The 24,033-nt window shown below is 39.7% G+C and overlaps 1 protein-coding gene across 1 annotated transcript in view; it reads left to right on the forward strand.

Annotated features, from left to right (window-relative positions):
* VPS50 (VPS50 subunit of EARP/GARPII complex) overlaps positions 1–24,033 on the forward strand; it is a 203,689-nt gene that overhangs the window by 174,251 nt on the left and 5,405 nt on the right. The window contains exon 26 of the mRNA XM_037836677.1: positions 19,806–19,927. Within this exon, the coding sequence (XP_037692605.1) occupies positions 19,806–19,927 (122 nt within the window). The remainder of the gene's footprint in view (positions 1–19,805; positions 19,928–24,033) is intronic.

Raw genomic sequence — 24,033 nt, forward strand, 5'->3', positions numbered from 1 at the left:
CCACGTAGGGGGGAGGGCAGTGATTTCACCTTTCAAGTTGGCTTAGCCAGAGAGAGAGGGCCACATCTGAGCAACAAAGAGGCATTCAGGAGGAGACTCTTAGGCACAAATACAGGGAGGCCTAGCCTCTCCTTTGCAGCAACCGTCTTCCCAAGGGTAAAACTTATGGTAGAGGGCTCAACCCATCAAACCACCAGTCCCCTATGTCTGTGGTCATGTTAGCAACCATGAAGGTGGGGTAGGCAAATACCCCTGCATTCTCCACAGGCTCCTCAAGGGGGCACTACATCTTTTTTTTTTTTTTTTTCCTTGTTTGTCTTTTTTCTTTCTTTTTTTTTTTTTTTAACTTTCCCTTCTTTTTTAAATCAACTGTATGAAAAAAAAAGTTAAAAAGAAAACAAACATACAATAAAAGAACATTTCAAAGAGACCCTAACAAGGGAGTAAGAAAAAGACAACTAACCTAAGATAACTGCTTAACTTCCAACATGTTCCTACTTTACCCCAAGAAAGTTACATAATATAGCAACATTTCAGTGAACTTGTTCCTACTACATCCATCAGAAATTAACAGACCATAGTCATTTCTGGGCATCCCCAGAACGTTAAATAGCTTATCTGTTCTTCTTGGATTATTGTTCCCCCTTCCTTAATTGCTCTCTACTGCTAGTTCCCCTACATTCTACATTATAAACCATTTGTTTTACATTTTTCAAAGTTCACATTAGTGGTAGCATATAATATTTCTCTTTTTGTGCCTGGCTTATTTCGCTCAGCATTATGTCTTCAAGGTTCATCCATGTTGTCATATGTTTCACCAGATCGTTCCTTCTTACTGCCGCGTAGTATTCCATCGTGTGTATATACCACATTTTATTTATCCACTCATCTGTTGAAGGACATTTGGGTTGTTTCCATCTCTTGGCAATTGTGAATAATGCTGCTATGAACATTGGCGTGCAGATATCTGTTCGTGTCACTGCTTTCCGATCTTCCGGGTATATACCGAGAAGTGCAATCGCTGGATCGAATGGTAGCTCTATATCTAGTTTTCTAAGGAACTGCCAGACTGACTTCCAGAGTGGCTGAACAATTATACAGTCCCACCAACAATGAATAAGAGTTCCAATTTCTCCACATCCCCTCCAGCATTTGTAGTTTCCTGTTTGTTTAATGGCAGCCATTCTAACCGGTGTTAGATGGTATCTCATTGTGGTCTTAATTTGCATCTCTCTAATAGCTAGTGAAGCTGAACATTTTTTCATGTGTTTCTTGGCCATTTGTATTTCCTCTTCAGAGAACTGTCTTTTCATATCTTTTGCCCATTTTATAATTGGGCTGTCTGTACTATTGTCATTGAGTTGTAGGATTTCTTTGTATATGCAAGATATCAGTCTTTTGTCAGATACATGGTTTCCAAAAATTTTTTCCCATTGAGTTGGCTGCCTCTTTACCTTTTTGAGAAATTCCTTTGAGGTGCAGAAACTTCTAAGCTTGAGGAGTTCCCATTTATCTATTTTCTCTTTTGTTGCTTGTGCTTTGGGTGTAAAGTCTAGGAAGTGGCCTCCTAATACAAGGTCTTGAAGATGTTTTCCTACATTATCTTCTAGGAGTTTTATGGTACTTTCTTTTATATTGAGATCTTTGGTCCATTTTGAGTTAATTTTTGTGTAGGGGGTGAGGTAGGGGTCCTCTTTCATTCTTTTGGATATGGATATCCAACTCTCCCAGCCCCATTTGTTGAAAAGACCATTATGGCTCAGTTCGGTGACTTTGGGGGCCTTATCAAAGATCAGTCGGCCATAGATCTGAGGGTCTATCTCCGAATTCTCAATTTGATTCCATTGATCTATATGTCTATCTTTGTGCCAGTACCATGCTGTTTTGGCAACTGTGGCTTTATAATAAGCTTCAAAGTCAGGGAGTGTAAGTCCTCCCACTTTGTTTTTCTTTTTTAGAGTGTCTTTAGCAATTCGAGGCATCTTCCCTTTCCAAATAAATTTGATAACTAGCTTTTCCAAGTCTGCAAAGTAGGTTGTTGGAATTTTGATTGGGATTGCATTGAATCTGTAGATGAGTTTGGGTAGAATTGACATCTTAATGACATTTAGCCTTCCTATCCATGAACATGGAATATTTTTCCATCTTTTAAGGTCCCCTTCTATTTCTTTTAGTAGAGTTATGTAGTTTTCTTTGTATAGGTCTTTTACATCTTTGGTTAAGTTTATTCCTAGGTACTTGATTTTTTTAGTTGCTATTGAAAATGGTATCTTTTTCTTGAGTGTCTCTTCAGTTTGTTCATTTCTAGCATATAGAAACATTACTGACTTATGTGCATTAATCTTGTATCCCGCTACTTTGCTAAATTTGTTTATTAGCTCTAGTAGGTGTATCGTCGATTTCTCAGGGTTTTCTAGATATAAGATCATATCATCTGCAAACAATGACAGTTTTACTTCTTCTTTTCCAATTTGGATGCCTTTTATTTCTTTGTCTTGCCGGATTGCCCTGGCTAGCACTTCCAGCACAATGTTGAATAACAGTGGTGACAGCGGGCATCCTTGTCTTGTTCCTGATCTTAGAGGGAAGGCTTTCAGTCTCTCACCATTGAGTACTATGCTGGCTGTGGGTTTTTCATATATGCTCTTTATCATGTTGAGGAAGTTTCCTTCAATTCCTACCTTTTGAAGTGTTTTTATCAAAAAGGGATGTTGGATTTTGTCATATGCTTTTTCAGCATCTATTGAGATGATCAATTGATTTTTCCCTTTCGAGTTTTTAATGTGTTGTAATACATTGATTGTTTTTCTTATGTTGAACCATCCTTGCATGCCTGGAATGAACCCCACTTGGTCATGGTGTATGATTTTTTTAATGTGTCTTTGGATTCGATTTGCAAGTATTTTGTTGAGGATTTTTGCATGTATATTCATTAGGGAGATTGGCCGGTAGTTTTCCTTTTTTGTAGCATCTTTGCCTGGTTTTGGTATTAGATTGATGTTAGCTTCATAAAATGAGTTAGGTAGTGTTCCATTTTTTTCAATGTTTTGAAAGAGTTTGAGTAAGATTGGTGTCAGTTCTTTCTGGAAAGTTTGGTAGAATTCCCCTGTGAAGCCATCTGGCCCTGGGCATTTATTTGTGGGAAGATTTTTGATGACTGATTGGATCTCTTTGCTTGTGATGGGTTGGTTGAGGTCTTCTATTTCTTCTCTGGTCAGTCTAGGTTGTTCATATGTTTCCAGGAAATTGTCCATTTCTTCTACATTATCCAGTTTGTTGCCATACAGTTGTTCATAATATCCTCTTATAATTTTTTTAATTTCTTCAGGATCTGCAGTTATGTTACCTTTTTCATTCATTATTTTGTTTATATGGGTCTTCTCTCTTTTTGATTTTGTCAGTCTAGCTAGGGGCTTGTCAATCTTGTTGATCTTCTCAAAGAACCAACTTTTGGTGATATTTATCCTTTCTATTGTTTTTTTGTTCTCTATGTCATTATTTCTGCTTTAATCCTTGTTATTTCTTTTCTTGTACTTGGTTTAGGATTGGTTTGCTGTTCATTTTCTAGCTTCTTCAGTTGATCCATTAGTTCTTTGATTTTGGCTCTTTCTTCCTTTTTAATATATGCGTTTAGTGCTATAAATTTCCCCCTTAGCACTGCTTTTGCTGCATCCCATAGGTTTTGGTATGTTGTGTTCTCATTTTCATTCGTCTCTACATATTTAGCAATTTCTCTTGCTATTTCTTCTTTAACCCACTGATTGTTTAGGAGTGTGTTGTTTAACCTCCAGGTATTTGTGAATTTTCTAAGTCTCTGATGGTTATTGACTTCTAATTGTATTCCATTGTGGTCAGAGAATGTGCTTTGAATAATTTCAATCTTTTTAAATTTATTGAGGCTTGTTTTATGTCCCAGCATATGATCTATTCTGGAGAAAGTTCCGTGAGCACTAGAAAAGTATGTGTATCCTGGTGATTTGGGATGTAATGTCCTGTAGATGTCTGTTAAATCTAATTCATTTATCAGATTGTTTAGGTTTTCAATTTCCTTATTGGTCTTCTGTCTGGTTGATCTATCTATAGGAGAGAGTGATGTGTTGAAGTCTCCCACAATTATTGTGGAAACATCAATTGCTTCCTTTAGTTTTGCCAATGTTTCTCTCATGTATTTTGTGGCACCTTGATTGGGTGCATAGACATTTACGATTGTTATTTCTTCTTGCTGAATTGCCCCTTTTATTAGTATGTAGTGGCCTTCTTTGTCTCTCAAAACATCCCTGCATTTGAAGTCTATTTTATCTGAGATTAATATTGCTACACCTGCTTTCTTTTGGCTGTAGCTTGCATGAAATATTTTTTTCCATCCTTTCACTTTCAGTTTCTTTGTGTCCCTGTGTCTAAGATGAGTCTCTTGTATGCAACATATTTATGGTTCATTTTTTTTGATCCATTCTGCGAATCTATATCTTTTAATTGGGGAGTTTAATCCATTTACATTCAACGTTAAAACCGTGAAGGCATTTCTTGAATCGGCCATCTTATCCTTTGGATTATGTTTGCCATATTTTTCCCTCTCTCTATTAATATCCTTTATTGTACCCATACCAAATCTCTTTAGTACTGAACCTTTCTCCAGGTCTCTCTGTCCTGTCTTTGTTTCTCTGTCTGTAGGGCTCCCTTTAGTATCTCCAGTAGGGCAGGTCTCTTGTTAGCAAATTCTCTCAGCATTTGTTTGTCTGTGAAAAATTTAAGCTCTCCCTCAAATTTGAAGGAGAGCTTTGCTGGATTAAAGTATTCTTGGCTGGAAATTTTTCTCACTCAGAATTTTAAATATATCGTGCCACTGCCTTCTTGCCTCCATGGTGGCTGCTGAGTAGTCACTACTTAGTCTTATGCTGTTTCCTTTGTATGTGGTGAATTGCTTTTCTCTTGCTGCTTTTAGAACTTGCTCCTTCTCTTCTGTGTTTGACAGTGTGATCAGTATATGTCTCGGAGTGGGTTTATTTGGATTTATTCTATTTGGGGTTCGCTGAGCTTTTTTGATTTGTGTATTTATGTTGTTTAGAAGATTTGGGAAGTTTTCCCCAACAATTTCTTTGAATACTCTTCCTAGACCTTTCCCCTTTTCTTCCCCTTCTGGGACACCAATGAGTCTTATATTTGGACGTTTCATATTATCTATCATATCCCTGAGGTCCATTTCGATTTTTTCAATTTTTTTCCCCATTCTTTCTTTTATGCTTTCATGTTCCATTCTGTCATTGTCCTAGTTTGCTAATGCTGCAGAATGCAAAACACCAGAGATGGATAGGCTTTTATAAAATGGGTGTTTATTTCGCTATACAGTTACAGTCTTAAGGCCACAAAGCGTCCAAGGCAACACATCAGCAACCGGGCACCTTCACCGGAGGATGGCCAATGGCCTCCGGAAAACCTCTGTTAGCTAGGAAGGCAGCTGGCATCTGCTCCAAAGCTCCGGCCTCAAAACGGCTTTCTCCCAGGACGTTCCTTTCTAGCAAGCTTGCTTCTCTTCAAAACATCACTCCCAGCTGCACTCTCTTTCCTCTTTGAGTCAGCTCATTTATATAGCTCCACCGATCAAGGCCCACCCCAAATGGGTGGGGCCACGCCTCCATGGGAACATCTCATCTAAATCATCACCCACAGCTCGGTGGGGCACACTCCAAGCAAATCCAACCAGCACCCAAGCATCTGCCCCACACAAGACCACAAAGATAATGGCATTTTGGGAACACAATACACTCAAACCGGCACATTCCACCCCATGGAACCCAAAATGACATTATCTTTCCAAATACAAAATACATTCATTTCATCACAATATCACAAATACTTAAATCATTTCAGTAACAAAAATTAAGTACAAGATCCCATCAACATCAATTATAGGCATGGCCAGTCCTAAGGCATAATTTTTCTTTAGCTGTGGATCTGTGAACTTAGAAGAAGTTATGTGCACCCAATATACAAAGGAGAGACATTCATAGGATAAACATTTCCATTGCCATAAGGAGAAACAGTAAGGAAAACAGGGTTAACAGGAGCAAAACAGTTCCTAAAACCCGCAGGACAAACTCCATGAGATTTCAAAGTCTGAGAGTCATTAACAGAACAACGTTGCATCTGTGGGGCTTGAGAGAGCGGGAGCCTAACCCTTCTTAAGGGCCTTTTTGGCAGCCCTTTCATTTCCAAATGCTTAGGTGAGTGGTCCAACATATCCACACATTGGGGAGACCACCTTCTCGGCCCCACCCTCCTCAAACATCAGGGCAGCTCCCGGATTCCCTTCCATTTCCGGGGCACACGCTCAACCCCTTCAGAACAGTGTGGTGGCAGCCAGGCTCTCCCCAATTCCCTGGAAATGTGCTCCAACCTCTTTGGGACCTGAGGTGGCAAAACTCTTCCAGAGCATCGAGGTGGAATGCCCACCCTCGACCTCTGGGGCAAACTCACCCTTTCCATGCATGTGGGCTGCTCCACTCTCCCAGCCCGAGACCTCCTGACTCCAGACCTCAACCTCCATGACTCTGTCTTTGAAGAGATTTTTCCTTTAATTTTTTCCTTGTCTGTCTCCTCCAGTCCAGACCGGCAATGGCTCCGTCTATAAAGATCTTGCAAAAATTCTGTTGGCTTTGCATGAAGCATGCAGGGGTCAAAGCCATCATACAATAGGCGTTTCCACAAATCCTTTCTGCTTAACTCCTTTTCCAATCTTGGCTTGTACTGAAATGGCGGCTGGGTTCCATGTTTGGTTCCATCCTCACGTTGGGCTGTAGCTTCTGGGATTCCACCCCCTGGAAGCCTGTAATTTTCCAAGCCATCAACTTCTGGTTTCTTTGAACCCAAGAGTTCAGTTCTAAGTTTATCTCTCTCTGCTCGCATTTTACTATAAGCTGCAAGGAGAAGCCAGGATACGTCCTCCACATGAAGTCTGCAGATCTCCTCAGCTAAATATTCCAGGTTGTTGCTTCCAGATTCTTCCTTCCATCTGACACCAGGACTCAATTTTGCCAAATTCTCTGCCACTTTAAAACAACGATCGCCTTTCTTCCAGTTCACAACAACACATTGATCATCTCTGTTCAAGGCCTCATCCGAAGTATCTTTAGAGTCCATATTTCCACAAACAGTCTCTTTAAAGCAGTTTTGGCCTTTTCTATCAAGCTCCTCACAACTCTTCCAGAAACTCCCCATTATCCATTTAAAAAGCCGTTCCAACATGTTTGGTATTTGCAAACTCAGCAGCAAAAGCACCCCACTTCTCTGGTACCAAAATCTGTCTTAGTTTGCTAATGCTGCAGAATGCAAAACACCAGAGATGAATAGGCTTTTATAAAATGGGGGTTTATTTCGCTACACAGTTACAGTCTTAAGGCCACAAAGCGTCCAAGGCAACACATCAGCAACCGGGCACCTTCACCAGAGGATGGCCAATGGCCTCCGGAAAACCTCTGTTAGCTAGGAAGGCAGCTGGCATCTGCTCCAAAGCTCCGGCCTCAAAACGGCTTTCTCCCCGGACGTTCCTTTCTAGCAAGCTTGCTTCTCTTCAAAACATCACTCCCAGCTGCACTCTCTTTCCTCTTTGAGTCAGCTCATTTATATAGCTCCACCGATCAAGGCCCACCCCGAATGGGTGGGGCCACGCCTCCATGGGAACATCTCATCTAAATCATCACCCACAGCTGGGTGGGGCACACTCCAAGCAAATCCAACCAGCACCCAAGCATCTGCCCCACACAAGACCACAAAGATACTGGCATTTGGGGAACACAATACACTCAAACCGGCACAGTCATCTTCCAGGTCACTGATTCGTTGTTCATCTTCCTCTAGTCTTGTACTATGAGTGTCCAGAATCTTTTTTTTTTTTTTTTTTTTTTTTTTTTTTTTTTTTAATCATCATTTTATTGAGATATATTCACATACCACGCAGTCATACAAAACAAATTGTACTTTCGATTGTTTACAGTACCATTACATAGTTGTACATTCATCACCTAAATCAATCCCTGACACCTTCATTAGCACACACACAAAAATAACAAGAATAATAATTAGAGTGAAAAAGAGCAATTGAAGTAAAAAAGAACACTAGGTACCTTTGTCTGTTTGTTTGCTTCCCCTACTTTTCTACACATCGATCCATAAACTAGACAAAGTGGAGTTTGGTCCTTATGGCATTCCCAATCCCACTGTCACCCCTCATAAGCTACATTTTTATACAACTGTCTTCGAGATTCATGGGTTCTGGGTTGTAGTTTAATAGTTTCAGGTATCCACCACCAGCTACCCCAATTCTTTAGAACCTAAAAAAGGTTGTCTAAAGTGTGCGTAAGAGTGCCCACCAGAGTGATCTCTCGGCTCGTTTTGGAATCTCTCTGCCACTGAAGCTTATTTCATTTCCTTTCACATCCCCCTTTTGGTCAAGAAGATGTTCTCCATCCCACGATGCCGGGTCTACATTCCTCCCCGGGAGTCATATTCCACGTTGCCAGGGAGATTCACTTCCCTGGGTGTCTGATCCCACGTAGGGGGGAGGGCAGTGATTTCACCTTTCAAGTTGGCTTAGCCAGAGAGAGAGGGCCACATCTGAGCAACAAAGAGGCATTCAGGAGGAGACTCTTAGGCACAAATACAGGGAGGCCTAGCCTCTCCTTTGCAGCAACCGTCTTCCCAAGGGTAAAACTTATGGTAGAGGGCTCAACCCATCAAACCACCAGTCCCCTATGTCTGTGGTCATGTTAGCAACCATGGAGGTGGGGTAGGCGAATACCCCTGCATTCTCCACAGGCTCCTCAAGGGGGCACTACATCGTTTTTTTTTTTTTTTTTTTTTTTTTTTACTTGTCTTTTTTCTTTTTTTTTTTTTTTAACTTTCCCTTCTTTTTTCAAATCAACTGTATGAAAAAAAAAAAGTTAAAAAGAAAACAAACATACAATAAAAGAACATTTCAAAGAGACCATAGCAAGGGAGTAAGAAAAAGACAACTAACCTAAGATAACTGCTTAACTTCCAACATGTTCCTACTTTACCCCAAGAAAGTTACATACTATAGCAACATTTCAGTGAACTTGTTCCTACTACATCCATCAGAAATTAACAGACCATAGTCATTTCTGGGCATCCCCAGAACGTTAAATAGCTTATCTGTTCTTCTTGGATTATTGTTCCCCCTTCCTTAATTGCTCTCTACTGCTAGTTCCCCTACATTCTACATTATAAACCATTTGTTTTACATTTTTCAAAGTTCACATTAGTGGTAGCATATAATATTTCTCTTTTTGTGCCTGGCTTATTTCGCTCAGCATTATGTCTTCAAGGTTCATCCATGTTGTCATATGTTTCACCAGATCGTTCCTTCTTACTGCCGCGTAGTATTCCATCGTGTGTATATACCACATTTTATTTATCCACTCATCTGTTGAAGGACATTTGGGTTGTTTCCATCTCTTGGCAATTGTGAATAATGCTGCTATGAACATTGGCGTGCAGATATCTGTTCGTGTCACTGCTTTCCGATCTTCCGGGTATATCCCGAGAAGTGCAATCGCCGGATCGAATGGTAGCTCTATCTCTAGTTTTCTAAGAAACTGCCAGACTGACTTCCAGAGTGGCTGAACCATTATACAGTCCCACCAACAGTGAATAAGAGTTCCAATTTCTCCACATCCCCTCCAGCATTTGTAGTTTCCTGTTTGTTTAATGGCAGCCATTCTAACCGGTGTTAGATGGTATCTCATTGTGGTCTTAATTTGCATCTCTCTAATAGCTAGTGAAGCTGAACATTTTTTCATGTGTTTCTTGGCCATTTGTATTTCCTCTTCAGAGAACTGTCTTTTCATATCTTTTGCCCATTTTATAATTGGGCTGTCTGTACTATTGTCATTGAGTTGTAGGATTTCTTTGTATATGCAAGATATCAGTCTTTTGTCAGATACATGGTTTCCAAAAATTTTTTCCCATTGAGTTGGCTGCCTCTTTACCTTTTTGAGAAATTCCTTTGAGGTGCAGAAACTTCTAAGCTTGAGGAGTTCCCATTTATCTATTTTCTCTTTTGTTGCTTGTGCTTTGGGTGTAAAGTCTAGGAAGTGGCCTCCTAATACAAGGTCTTGAAGATGTTTTCCTACATTATCTTCTAGGAGTTTAATGGTACTTTCTTTTATATTGAGATCTTTGGTCCATTTTGAGTTAATTTTTGTGTAGGGGGTGAGGTAGGGGTCCTCTTTCATTCTTTTGGATATGGATATCCAACTCTCCCAGCCCCATTTGTTGAAAAGACCATTATGGCTCAGTTCGGTGACTTTGGGGGCCTTATCAAAGATCAGTCGGCCATAGATCTGAGGGTCTATCTCTGAATTCTCAATTCGATTCCATTGATCTATATGTCTATCTTTGTGCCAGTACCATGCTGTTTTGGCAACTGTGGCTTTATAATAAGCTTCAAAGTCAGGGAGTGTAAGTCCTCCCACTTCGTTTTTCTTTTTTAAAGTGTCTTTAGCAATTCGAGGCATCTTCCCTTTCCAAATAAATTTGATAACTAGCTTTTCCAAGTCTGCAAAGTAGGTTGTTGGAATTTTGATTGGGATTGCATTGAATCTGTAGATGAGTTTGGGTAGAATTGACATCTTAATGACATTTAGCCTTCCTATCCATGAACATGGAATATTTTTCCATCTTTTCAGGTCCCCTTCTATTTCTTTTAGTAGAGTTATGTAGTTTTCTTTGTATAGGTCTTTTACATCTTTGGTTAAGTTTATTCCTAGGTACTTGATTTTTTTAGTTGCTATTGAAAATGGTATCTTTTTCTTGAGTGTCTCTTCAGTTTGTTCATTTCTAGCATATAGAAACATTACTGACTTATGTGCATTAATCTTGTATCCCGCTACTTTGCTAAATTTGTTTATTAGCTCTAGTAGGTGTATCGTCGATTTCTCAGGGTTTTCTAGATATAAGATCATATCATCTGCAAACAATGACAGTTTTACTTCTTCTTTTCCAATTTGGATGCCTTTTATTTCTTTGTCTTGCCGGATTGCCCTGGCTAGCACTTCCAGCACAATGTTGAATAACAGTGGTGACAGCGGGCATCCTTGTCTTGTTCCTGATCTTAGAGGGAAGGCTTTCAGTCTCTCACCATTGAGTACTATGCTGGCTGTGGGTTTTTCATATATGCTCTTTATCATGTTGAGGAAGTTTCCTTCAATTCCTACCTTTTGAAGTGTTTTTATCAAAAACGGATGTTGGAGTTTGTCAAATGCTTTTTCAGCATCTATTGAGATGATCAATTGATTTTTCCCTTTCGAGTTTTTAATGTGTTGTAATACATTGATTGTTTTTCTTATGTTGAACCATCCTTGCATGCCTGGAATGAACCCCACTTGGTCATGGTGTATGATTTTTTTAATGTGTCTTTGGATTCGATTAGCAAGTATTTTGTTGAGGATTTTTGCATCTATATTCATTAGGGAGATTGGCCGGTAGTTTTCCTTTTTTGTAGCATCTTTGCCTGGTTTTGGTATTAGATTGATGTTAGCTTCATAAAATGAATTAGGTAGTGTTCCATTTTTTTCAATGTTTTGAAAGAGTTTGAGTAAGATTGGTGTCAGTTCTTTCTGAAAAGTTTGGTAGAATTCCCCTGTGAAGCCATCTGGCCCTGGGCATTTATTTGTGGGAAGATTTTTGATGACTGATTGGATCTCTTTGCTTGTGATGGGTTGTTTGAGGTCTTCTATTTCTTCTCTGGTCAGTCTAGGTTGTTCATATGTTTCCAGGAAATTGTCCATTTCTTCTACATTATCCAGTTTGTTGCCATACAGTTGTTCATAATATCCTCTTATAATTTTTTTAATTTCTTCAGGATCTGCAGTTATGTCACCTTTTTCATTCATTATTTTGTTTATATGGGTCTTCTCTCTTTTTGATTTTGTCAGTCTAGCTAGGGGCTTGTCAATCTTGTTGATCTTCTCAAAGAACCAACTTTTGGTGATATTTATCCTTTCTATTGTTTTTTTGTTCTCTATGTCATTTATTTCTGCTTTAATCCTTGTTATTTCTTTTCTTGTACTTGGTTTAGGATTGGTTTGCTGTTCATTTTCTAGCTTCTTCAGTTGATCCATTAGTTCTTTGATTTTGGCTCTTTCTTCCTTTTTAATATATGCGTTTAGTGCTATAAATTTCCCCCTTAGCACTGCTTTTGCTGCATCCCATAGGTTTTGGTATGTTGTGTTCTCATTTTCATTCGTCTCTATATATTTAGCAATTTCTCTTGCTATTTCTTCTTTAACCCACTGATTGTTTAGGAGTGTGTTGTTTAACCTCCAGGTATTTGTGAATTTTCTAAGTCTCTGATGGTTATTGACTTCTAATTGTATTCCATTGTGGTCAGAGAATGTGCTTTGAATAATTTCAATCTTTTTAAATTTATTGAGGCTTGTTTTATGTCCCAGCATATGATCTATTCTGGAGAAAGTTCCGTGAGCACTAGAAAAGTATGTGTATCCTGTTGATTTGGGATGTAATGTCCTGTAGATGTCTGTTAAATCTAATTCATTTATCAGATTGTTTAGGTTTTCAATTTCCTTATTGGTCTTCTGTCTGGTTGATCTATCTATAGGAGAGAGTGATGTGTTGAAGTCTCCCACAATTATTGTGGAAACATCAATTGCTTCCTTTAGTTTTGCCAATGTTTCTCTCATGTATTTTGTGGCACCTTGATTGGGTGCATAGACATTTACGATTGTTATTTCTTCTTGCTGAATTGCCCCTTTATTAGTATGTAGTGGCCTTCTTTGTCTCTCAAAACATCCCTGCATTTGAAGTCTATTTTATCTGAGATTAATATTGCTACACCTGCTTTCTTTTGGCTGTAGCTTGCATGAAATATTTTTTTCCATCCTTTCACTTTCAGTTTCTTTGTGTCCCTGTGTCTAAGATGAGTCTCTTGTATGCAACATATTGATGGTTCATTTTTTTTGATCCATTCTGCGAATCTATATCTTTTAATTGGGGAGTTTAATCCATTTACATTCAACGTTAAAACCGTGAAGGCATTTCTTGAATCGGCCATCTTATCCTTTGGATTATGTTTGCCATATTTTTCCCTCTCTCTATTAATATCCTTTATTGTACCCATACCGAATCTCTTTAGTACTGAACCTTTCTCCAAGTCTCTCTGTCCTGTCTTTGTTTCTCTGTCTGTAGGGCTCCCTTTAGTATCTCCAGTAGGGCAGGTCTCTTGTTAGCAAATTCTCTCAGCATTTCTTTGTCTGTGAAAAATTTAAGCTCTCCCTCAAATTTGAAGGAGAGCTTTGCTGGATAAAGTATTCTTGGCTGGAAATTCCTCTCACTCAGAATTTTAAATATATCGTGCCACTGCCTTCTCGCCTCCATGGTGGCTGCTGAGTAGTCACTACTTAGTCTTATGCTGTTTCCTTTGTATGTGGTGAATTGCTTTTCTCTTGCTGCTTTCAGAACTTGCTCCTTCTCTTCTATGTTTGACAGTGTGATCAGTATATGTCTCGGAGTGGGTTTTTTTGGATTTATTCTATTTGGAGTTCGCTGAGCATTTATGATTTGTGTATTTATGTTGTTTAGAAGATTTGGGAAGTTTTCCCCAACAATTTCTTTGAATACTCTTCCTAGACCTTTACCCTTTTCTTCCCCTTCTGGGACACCAATGAGTCTTATATTCGGACGTTTCATATTATCTATCATCTCCCTGAGGTCCATTTCGAGTTTTTCAATTTTTTTCCCCATTCTTTCTTTTATGTTTTCATTTTCCATTCTGTCATCTTCCAGGTCACTGATTCGTTGTTCAACTTCCTCTAGTCTTGTACTATGAGTGTCCAGAATCTTTTTAATTTGGTCAACAGTTTCTTTAATTTCCATAAGATCATCCATTTTTTTATTTAGTCTTGCAATGTCTTCTTTATGCTCTTCTAGGGTCTTCTTGATTTCCTTCATATCCCGTACTAGGGTCTCATTGTTCATCTTTAGTTCTTTGAGTAGCTGCTCTAGGTGTGTCTCTTCTGGTCTTTTGATTTGGGTGCTTGGGCTTGGGTTATCCATATCGTCTGGTTTTTTCATATGCTTTATAATTTTCTGTTGTTTTTGGCCTCGTGGCATTTGCTGACCTTGATAGGGTTCTTTTAGGGTTTGTAGACCAGTTGAAGTCCTTATCTCTAATTTATCAGATCTACAGCTTCGTGGAGTACACTTTCTCTAACTAACCAGCAGGTGGCGTCCACGAGCCACCTGTTCTCCACAAGCCGGATCTCCCCTGCTTAGCCTTTTTGGTGAGTGGGGGAGTGAGTCTTGTGGGGCCCAATTGGTGTCCCAAGCTTGCGTGTGTAGTTGGTGTTGCCTGCCCTGTATGTGGGGCGTGTTTCTGGGCAGTCGGGGAGGGGGGGTGGCCCTAACAATCAAATCTCCCTGATGATTCTAGAGTTTTAAAGCTACTGCAATAGTCTAATCCTTCAGTTCAGTCCTGCCACAGTTTGTCTCTGCCACTGACCCACAAGTCTTTGGTATTGGCGTATGGCTCCTGAGACTTGCAAGTGGGCCCCTCTTCCAGGCTGTGCACCCCGGGTCCTCTGTTGAGGGATGACTGTGCTATGTCGCAGGTGAGTGCCGTCCCCCCAGGGCAGTTCTGGGCTGCTGGGCTGTGTTGGGAGGCTCCCAGTCTGCTCAAATGATGGCTGAATGGGGCTCTGTTAATTCACACTGCTCCCCCTTCCCAGCTCTGGGACATTCAGCTGAGGTTGCAGGGAAGGCTAATGTCCACGCCCAGTTTTGTGGTGTGTGCCTGTTATTTGAAGCACTTCCGTCACACTGGGTTGTCTGGGGCAGCTCTGGGCTATGGGGCTGGCGATGGGCAGGAGTGTTTCCTGTCCACCAGGATGGTGGCTGTGAGCGGACACCCCCCTTTTCTTGGGAAGTTGTGTTGTTTAGTGAATTTTCTCAGCCACTGGATTATTGCCTTTTGTCTCAGAGCTCTCTTAGTTCTGCTCTTGACTTGACGTGCCCAAATTTCAATTCTTTTAAGCTTTCTGTATTGAGCTTCTTAGAGTAATTGTTTTAGAAAAAGCAAAAAGGATTTAAAAAAAAAAAAAAAAAAACAAAAAAAAAACCGGCCCTCCTCAGAGATCTAATGGGTTATTGAAATGCTAATAGACAAAGCAACCAGGGCCATTAAGGAAAAGTGCCCAGGGCAGAGAGATCAGCCTTGCTTCGGGATTTGCATATGCGCCTCAAGGCCTGATCTCCGCCCTTCCCCTTTCTGTGTTCACCAGAACTCCAAAAATCCTCTGCTTTTATTTTGGAGTTTTTCGTGTTGTTTTTTTTCTATGCCTGTCTCCTCTCTGCTGGGCTGGCTGCTCTCAGAGTCTCTGGTGTCTGGCCTCAGTCTATCTATGGTTGGAGTTTGAATCAGTAGAATGAGTTTCCGGTAAGAGCAGCCACTGCAATTCTCCCTTCTCCTTCCTGGAGCTGACAGCCCCTCCTCCCCCGGGACTGAGCCTGGCAGGGAGGGGCGCGGGTCCCCTGGCCGCAAAAACTTACAGATTTCGCTGATCTCAGCAGTTCCACGTTTTCATGAGTGTTGTATGAAGTATGCCCAAAGACAGATTGCTCTGTGGTGTCCAGTCCACGCAGTTCCTGGCTTTTTACCTACTTTCCTGGAGGAGTAACTAAAACATACAGCTCACCAGTCTGCCATCTTGCCCCGCCTCCCAGAATCTTTTTAATTTGGTCAACAGTTTCTTTAATTTCCATAAGATCATCCATTTTTTTGTTTAGTCTTGCAGTGTCTTCTTTATGCTCTTCTAGGGTCTTCTTGATTTGCTTTGTATCCCATACTGTGGTCTCATTGTTCATCTTTAGTTCTTTGAGTAGCTGCTCTAGGTGCTGTGTCTCTTCTGGTCTTTTGATTTGGGTGCTTGGGCTTGGGTTATCCATATCGTCTGGTTTTTTCATATGCTTTATAATTTTCTGTTGTGTTTGGCCTCGTGGCATTTGCTGAACTTGATAGGGTTCTTTTAGGATTTGTAGACCAATTGAAGTACTTATCTCTAATTTATTAGATCTACAGCTTTGTGGAGTACACTTTCTCTAACTAACCAGCAGGTGGCGTCCACGAGCCACCTGTTCTCCACAAGCCAGTTCTCCCCTGCTTAGCCTTTTTGGTGAGTGGGGGAGTGAGTCTTGTGGGGTCCAATTGGTGTACCAAGCTTGCGTGTGTAGTTGGTGTTGCCCGCCCTGTATATGGGGCATGTTTCTGGGCAGTCAGGGAGGGGGGGGTGGTCCTAACAATCAAATCTCCCTGGTGATCCTAGAGTTTTAAAGCTGCTGCAATAGTCTAATCCTTCAGTTCAGTCCTGCCACAGTTTGTCTCTGCCACTGACCCACAAGTCCTTGGTATTGGCGTATGGCTCCTGAGACGTGCAAGTGGGCCCCTCTTCCAGGCTGTGCACCCCAGGTCCTCTGTTGAGGGATGACTGTGCTATGTCACAGGTGAGTGCCGTCCCCCCAGGGCAGTTCTGGGCTGCTGGGCTGTGTAGGGAGGCTCCCAGTCTGTTGAAATGATGGCTGAATGGGGCTTTGTTAATTCACACTGCTCCACCTTCCCAACTCTGGGACAATCAGCTGAGGTTGCAGGGAAGGCTAATGTCCACGCCCAGTTTTGTGGTGTGTGCCTGTTATTTGAAGCACTTCTGTCACACTGGGTTGTTTGGGGCAGCTCTGGGCTATGGGGCTGGCGATGGGCAGGAGTGTTTCCTGTCCACCAGGATGATGGCTGTGAGTGGACACCCCCCTTTTCTTGGGAAGTTGTGGTGTTTAGTGAATTTTCTCAGCCACTGGATTATTGCGTTTTGTCTCAGAGCTCTCTTAGTTCTGCTCTTGACTTGACCTGCCCAAATTGCAAGTCTTTGAAGCTTTCTGTATTGGGCTTCTTAGAGTAATTGTTTTAAAAAAAGAAAAAAGTATTAAAAAAAAAAAAAAAAAAAAGGGCCCTCCTCAGAGATCTAATGGGTTATTGAAATGCTAAGAGACGAAGCAACCAGGGCCATTAAGGAAAGGTCCACAGGGCAGAGAGATCAGCTTTTCTTTGGGATTTGCATATGCGCCTCAGGGCCTGAGCTCTGCCCTTCCCCTTTCTATGTTCGCCAGAACTCCAAAAATCCTCCGCTTTTATTTTGGAGTTTTTCGTGTTGTTTTTTTTCTATGCCTGTCTCCTCTCTGCTGGGCTGGCTGCTCTCAGATTCTCTGGTGTCTGGTCTCAGTCTATCTATGGTTGGAGTTTGGATCAGTAGAATGAGTTTCCGATAAGGGCTGCCACTGCAGTTCTCCCTTCTCCTTCCCGGAGCTGACAGCCCCTCCTCCCACGGGACTGAGCCTGGCAGGGAGGGGCGCGGGTTCCCTGGCCGCAGAAACTTACAGATTTCGCTGATCTCAGCAGTTCCACGTTTTCATGAGTGTTGTATGAAGTATGCCCAAAGTCAGATTGCTCTGTGGTGTCCAGTCCACGCAGTTCCTGGCTTTCTACCTACTTTCTTGGAGGAGTAACTAAAACATACAGCTCACCAGTCCGCCATCTTGCCCCGCCCATAGTGTCTTCTTATAGTCCTTTTTATTTTAGTGGGTTTGGTAGTAATGTCCCCCTTTTTACTCCTGATTTTTGTTACTAGTGAGCTAGTCAGGGACTGGTTTCCATGGTGGCCTGACGTGAGAGTAGGGAATGGACCTGGTAGCCGTCTTGAGGACAGAGTAGTTTACTGTTCTTTACTGTAACTTATTATCCTCTTCCTCTCGGTCTTTCCTGGATGTTGTACAGTGTTCTTCTGGCCTCTGGAGTGTGAAAATAGTTGTTTAAAAAGTTCTTTGGAACTGAGTCCTGGCACTGCCTACTTTGCCATCCTCCCACATTTCCCTAAGCTGCAGTCTTCTTGACACCCACTTCCATAAGCAAACATCAGGTCTTTTTCAAATTAAAGTGCCATATTTATTGTAGTATTGATGCATTTCTTGACTATAGCTGTATAAAACAGCTACCATTTGTATTAGATTCCTTTCTTTTTCTTTTTGATTTGCCACTGATGAAGTTTTTGAGTGCAATGCCCCTAAACACATTTTCCCCATAAAAAAAAGAAGGAAAGAAAAGAAAATTGGCCCTTCTTGAATTCCTGACTTTTATTTCATTTACACAAATGATCTTAGCCTAAGGCAATAATAGCTTGGGACACTTGAGAACCAATAAACAGAGATAGCAGCAGAGTTTGTCCATTGTGCCAACTCTGATCAATTTATTGGACCCTTCTGGAGGGCTTGAAGTCTGCAAGATTGTGCCCAGACTGCAGGAAGTGATGGTGCTAATACTAGTTCATAGTGTCTGGGATTTAGCATGGGGATCTAACAGGTATGTGAGGGGAAGAGTGTTCTGTATTTGCCACCTTGGAATCCAGAGATCATTGATCTTAAAAGACAAGGAAGGATTTTGATTTCTAGAGCATCCAGGAGATTTTAATTGGAAATTTAATTTGGATTTTAAAAGATGAAAATCGCAATTTACAAATAATGACATTCCCCGTCCCTTTTATTAACATTCTGTTTTTGAAAAGTTGATTGTGTTTTTTATGACATTCTAAATATAATACTCATAGGGCAAGGAAAGGTAAACTTCTGCACTCAGTGAATATATATATATAGAAGGTGCCTCCTTGCTTCAGTTATTCTTTATTCCAGGAAACATGAATATTATAAGAACCAGTGTTATTCACATTATTAATCTGAAACCAATTTTTAGCAGCTTATCCTTCCTGTCTGCAAATAAAGGTTAATTATCAGTGATAACTTTTGTTTTTTCTGTTGCTTAATCTAATCCAAACATTTAAGTTGTTGCTTTTGTTGTCCCAAAGTAATCATAAGTTAAATGAAATGCTTTTATCATTTATTTAACAACAAACATTCTTGAACACTGAGTTTAGCAAATCAGTAGGATGCCATTTTATAACAGTAGGATGTCATTTTATACAAGCTATGCATATAACTTTTTAAAAATTGAATATTAATGAAAAGTTTTATATCATGCCTCTCAAATCCAAAGGAGAGTTTTACTGTAGCAAATGCATAGATAAATAGCAAATACTGCTGTTTACTAGAGCTATGAAATGAAGCAATAGATAAAGAGCAGTTATTTAACTTTGATTTTCAAAGATGTTTAATGTAGTTAATAGAAAATATTTTTTTCCTTTGTACTAAAAATTTGAAGTTGTTTCATGAGTTGAGTTGCTTTATATATAATTATTTTCTTTCATAGACTTTAGGAAAGATAATTTATCAGATTCTTCTCGAAGCAGTATAGCCACAAATTAAAAATTGTTCACTCTAGGGAGTTGAAAGCTTTTTAAAACATTTTTTTAAAAACTAGATTTGTGGAATATATTTTTAAAGCCATTTTAGATTATTTAGCTCTTTTAATCTATACTGACAACAGTAAGAACATTTGAGATATGGAAACATTTATTGTTAACATTTTTTAATCAGTTAATAACACTTAGTTCCTTTGAGATGAAATGTTGTGTATTCTGTGTTACACCATACTCTGTTCAAATTGGTATACTTTTTCTTGAGCTTTCATACTAAGTCCAAATTATCTTTGGCATTCTCTCTTTTTGTTTTACTGTTTTTGATTCTGAGTCTGTCTAAATCTTACTCTTGACCACTTTAATGAAAAAGTAATATGGCATTAAAATGATATTCACATATAACCATGATGTTTGTCTTCTTAGGAATTTGAACAGTTTAACAGGAGGCTAAATGAGGTTTCTAAGAGAGTCCGGATACCCTTGCCTGTGTCTAATATACTTTGGGAACATTGTATACGACTGGCTAATAGAACTATAGTGGAAGGGTAAGTTTTTCATGAAAGCATTATCTGTTTCTTAAATGATAATTATAATATATGAATAGCATTATATGTTATCACTAATATATGGGGAGCATAAATAGAGATAATGGTAAATAGAGAGAATCCCATAATAATTCAAGTTTGATTTTGGAATCTAATTAAAGAGAAAACCTTAAAATCCACCGTGCCTGCCTCTGTTTTTGCTCTCCTGTCTAGCTGGTGACCAAGAGCCAGCTAGTAGATGAGTAAGGAATGAACATCAAATGGTTATCTGAAAGTTAAACTGACAATAATTCTATTACCTAAGAATATAATTATGATGATTATTACACTTAACATTTGTGTCATTTGCTGAACTATACACTTAACAGTATTACATCACCAACTCCTAACATAAACTGGCTTTGATAGGAACTATTGTTGGTTTTTATTTTGTAAATGATCAGAGGCTTAAAGACCTTAGGCAATTTTTCCAAATTCATGTAATTTTTAAGGGCAGAGAAGGCATATGAACATCTAATTTTCAGTTGCCAAAGTCAGTATTCTTTTTTTTTATTTTAAAATTTTTTATTTATTGAGATTGTTCACATACCATACCCAAAGATCCAGTTGTCCCTGGTACCATCATACAGCTGTGCATCCATCACCACAGTTAATTTTTTTTCAATTTTTAGAACATTTTCATTACTCCAGAAAAGAAATACAGACAAAAAAAGGGAAACTCAGATCCTCCGATACCCCTACTACCCCCCTCCATTGTTGACTCATAATATTGGTATAGTACATTTGTTACTATTAATGAAAGAACGTTAAAATATTACTAACTGTAATTAGTTTGCAATAGGTATATTTTTTCCCTATATGCCCCTCTATTATTTGTTTTTAAGTTTCAGAATAGTATTTAATTTTCAGATATTTATAGTCATCTTATTTGATATCACAAAATAGCAGCCGTATTATAAATTTTATAGATGAGGATATTGTTGCACTATTCTCACCATACATAGGTTGCAGAATAAATCTGAATACAGACCAATACTTCCCCTTCTTCCTCTTTGTATATTTATAAACATGCTACACATAACCCCTGCTATTCAAATTATTTTTATCTGAACCAAGGAGCTAAATGCATTGAGATAATTTTGTTTTGTTTATAGGAATTCTCACTGTAAACTATACAAGCTTAGGGACAGAGAGTAAATGGATGTTTTTTTTTATGTTTTTTTTTTTGGCCAAACCCTCTGTCTGAACTCAGAAGCTAAAATGGTTCAGTATTTTCCATTACCTATGCAATAAATAGCAAATCTTGGGTCCACAATTAATATTTTGTTTCAGTGTATGAAATAGAAGTTAGTAATTGCCACTTAAATTTAGTGGTTCAATGACTACAATAACAGATGTCTCTCCATATATAAATAGAAATTTTCACCAGCACTGCTCCCTATATGCCTTTGCTCTATATATCCCATGCCTGTCTCCAGACAGTGGCATCTAATCTACACCAACCAGTAAAACATAATTGAGAATACACATTTTTCAGTGCTCTCAAAAAGTATAAGAGTATTCCTTTGGATTTTCAAAAGAAGTCTATGTTTTCAGACTTAAATTTAATCGTTTTTAATTATTCTTAGTCTAAATCCTGTTTTATCAGTTAGGCAACTAAGAGTCATCTTACAAGTTAAGTGAGATGACCACATTTACAATCAGCAAGTCAGAAAAGTGAGGCAAGTATCTTCATCATCTGACTTCTAGTGTTTCAGAAAGAATGCCATACCATAAACCTGAGTTACCCATTTGAAATAGAGGGAAAGAAATGGTAGCATGGAATAGGATGTGATACCAAGTATGTTTCCTCCTTGATAATGTCACCATTCTGCAATGTCTGTTTATTCCTCTCTGAAATACAGAATTAAAAATAATTTAATATATGGTTGTATCTTATGATGACTATGATGACAATAAAGCCAAACTTATATTTAGGTCACTATATGGCTTAAAAAATGCATCTTCATGTAATATTATGGAACCTTTCTCCATATCTCTCTCTCCTTTCTTTGTTTCTCTGTCAGTAGGGCTCCCTTTAGTATCTCAAGTAGGGCAGGTCTTTTGTTAGCAAAATCTCTCAGCATTTGTTTGTCTGTGAAAAATTTAAGCTCTCCCTCAAATTTCAAGGAAAGCTTTGCTGGATAAAGAATTCTTGGTTGGAAATTTTGCTCTCTCAGAATTTTAAATATGTCATGCCACTGCCTTCTCACCTCCATGGTGGCCGCTGAGTAGTCACTGCTTAGTCTTATGTTTTTTCCTTTGTATGTGGTGAATTACTTTTCTCTTGCTGCTTTCAGAACTTGCTCCATCTCTTCAGTATTTGGCAATCTGATCAGAATATGTCTCAGAGTTGGTATATTTGGATTTATTCTGTTTGGAGTGTGCTGGACATTTATGCTTTGTGTATTTATATTGTGTAGAAGGTTTGGGAAATTTTCCCCAACAATTTCTTTGGATACTCTTTCTAGGCTTTTACCCTTCTCTTCCCCTTCTGGGACACCAGTGAGTCTTATATTTGGATGTTTTATATTATCTGTCATATCCCTGAAGTCCATTTTGATTTTTTCTATTTTTTTCCCCATTCTTTCTTTTGTTCTTTCATTTTCCATTTTGTCATACTTCAGGTCGCTGATTCATTGTTCAGCTTCCTCTAGTCTTGTACTGTGAGTATCCATCATCTTTTTAATTTGGTCGACAGTTTCTTTTATTTCCATAAGATCATCTGTTTTTTTATTTACTCTTGCCATTTCTTCTTTATGCTCTTCTAGGCTCTTCTTCATGTCTTTTATATCCTGTGCCAAGGTCTAGTTGTTTGTCTTTAGTTCTCTGATTAGTTGCTCCAAGTACTGCATCTCCTCTGATCTTTTGATTTGGGTGTTTGGGTTTGGGTTATCTATATTGTCTGTTTTTTTCATATGCTTTAAAATTTTTTGTTGTTTTTGGCCTCTTGGCATTTGCTTACCTTGGTAGGGTTCTTTTAGGATATGTATGCTAATTCAAAAACTTCTCTGTAATTTATCAGATCTACAGCTTGGTGGCATATACTTTCTCTAACCAGCAGGTGGCATCTGCAAGCCACTTATTCCCCTCAAGTCAGTTCTCCCCAACTTTGTTTTTGTGGTGTGTGGGGGTCTGATTCTTGTGGGGTCCAATTGGTGCACCAGTTTTGCGTGTGTAGTTGGTGCTGTACGCCCTGAATGTGGGCTTTGTGTCTGAGCAGTTAGGGAGCGAGGGCGGCTTCAACACTCAAACCTCCCACATGTTCCTGGAGATTTAAGGCTGTTCCAAGAGTCTAAACCTTCAGTTCAGTCTCACCATAGATAATCTCTGCCACTGACCCACAAGTCCTTGGTATTGGCATATGGTTCCTGGGATTTCTGAGTAGGTCCCTCTTCCAAGCCGTGCCCCTCTAGGGCCTCTGCTCAGGGAAGGCTGTGCTATGTCACAAGTGTGCGCTGACCCTCAAGGGAAATTCTGAGCCACAGGGCTGTGTAGGGGCGTTCCCAGTCTGCTGAAAGGATGGCTGAATGGGGTGTGTTAATTTCCCCCTTTTTGCACCACTCTGCCTTCCTAGCTCTGGGACAGTTAGTTACGGGTGCGCAAAAGGCTATTGTGCACACCATATATTGTGGTGTGTGCACACATTGCTGTAAACACTTCCTGCCGCACTGGATTTTTTGGCGCAGCTCCGGGCTGTGGCGCTGGTGCCGGGCAGAGCATTCCCAGCCTGCCGTGAAGATGGCTGTAGGGGGTGTGTTTTTTTCCCCCTTTTGGCTAACTTCTGCCTTCCTAGCTCCAAGACAATTAGCAGCGGGTGCGCAAAAGGCTGTCATCCATGCCATATATTGAGGCATACTTACAGGTTGTGGAGATGCCGTTCCTGCTGTGCTTCCCTGTGTGGTTCTCGCTGCTGATTCTGCAGCCGCTTTTAGATTTTTAAAAAGAACTAGTCCAACTCCAAACGCCAACCCACGGTTTCCCCACACCTCAGTGCAGCTGCTGGATATTTAGCAGGCTTACTCACTCATTTCAGAACGCAGACTCCTGGTTTCATGAAGTGCATG

This window comes from Choloepus didactylus, chromosome 5 (genome assembly GCF_015220235.1).
Source record: "Choloepus didactylus isolate mChoDid1 chromosome 5, mChoDid1.pri, whole genome shotgun sequence".
Classification (NCBI taxonomy): Eukaryota; Metazoa; Chordata; class Mammalia; order Pilosa; family Megalonychidae; genus Choloepus; species Choloepus didactylus.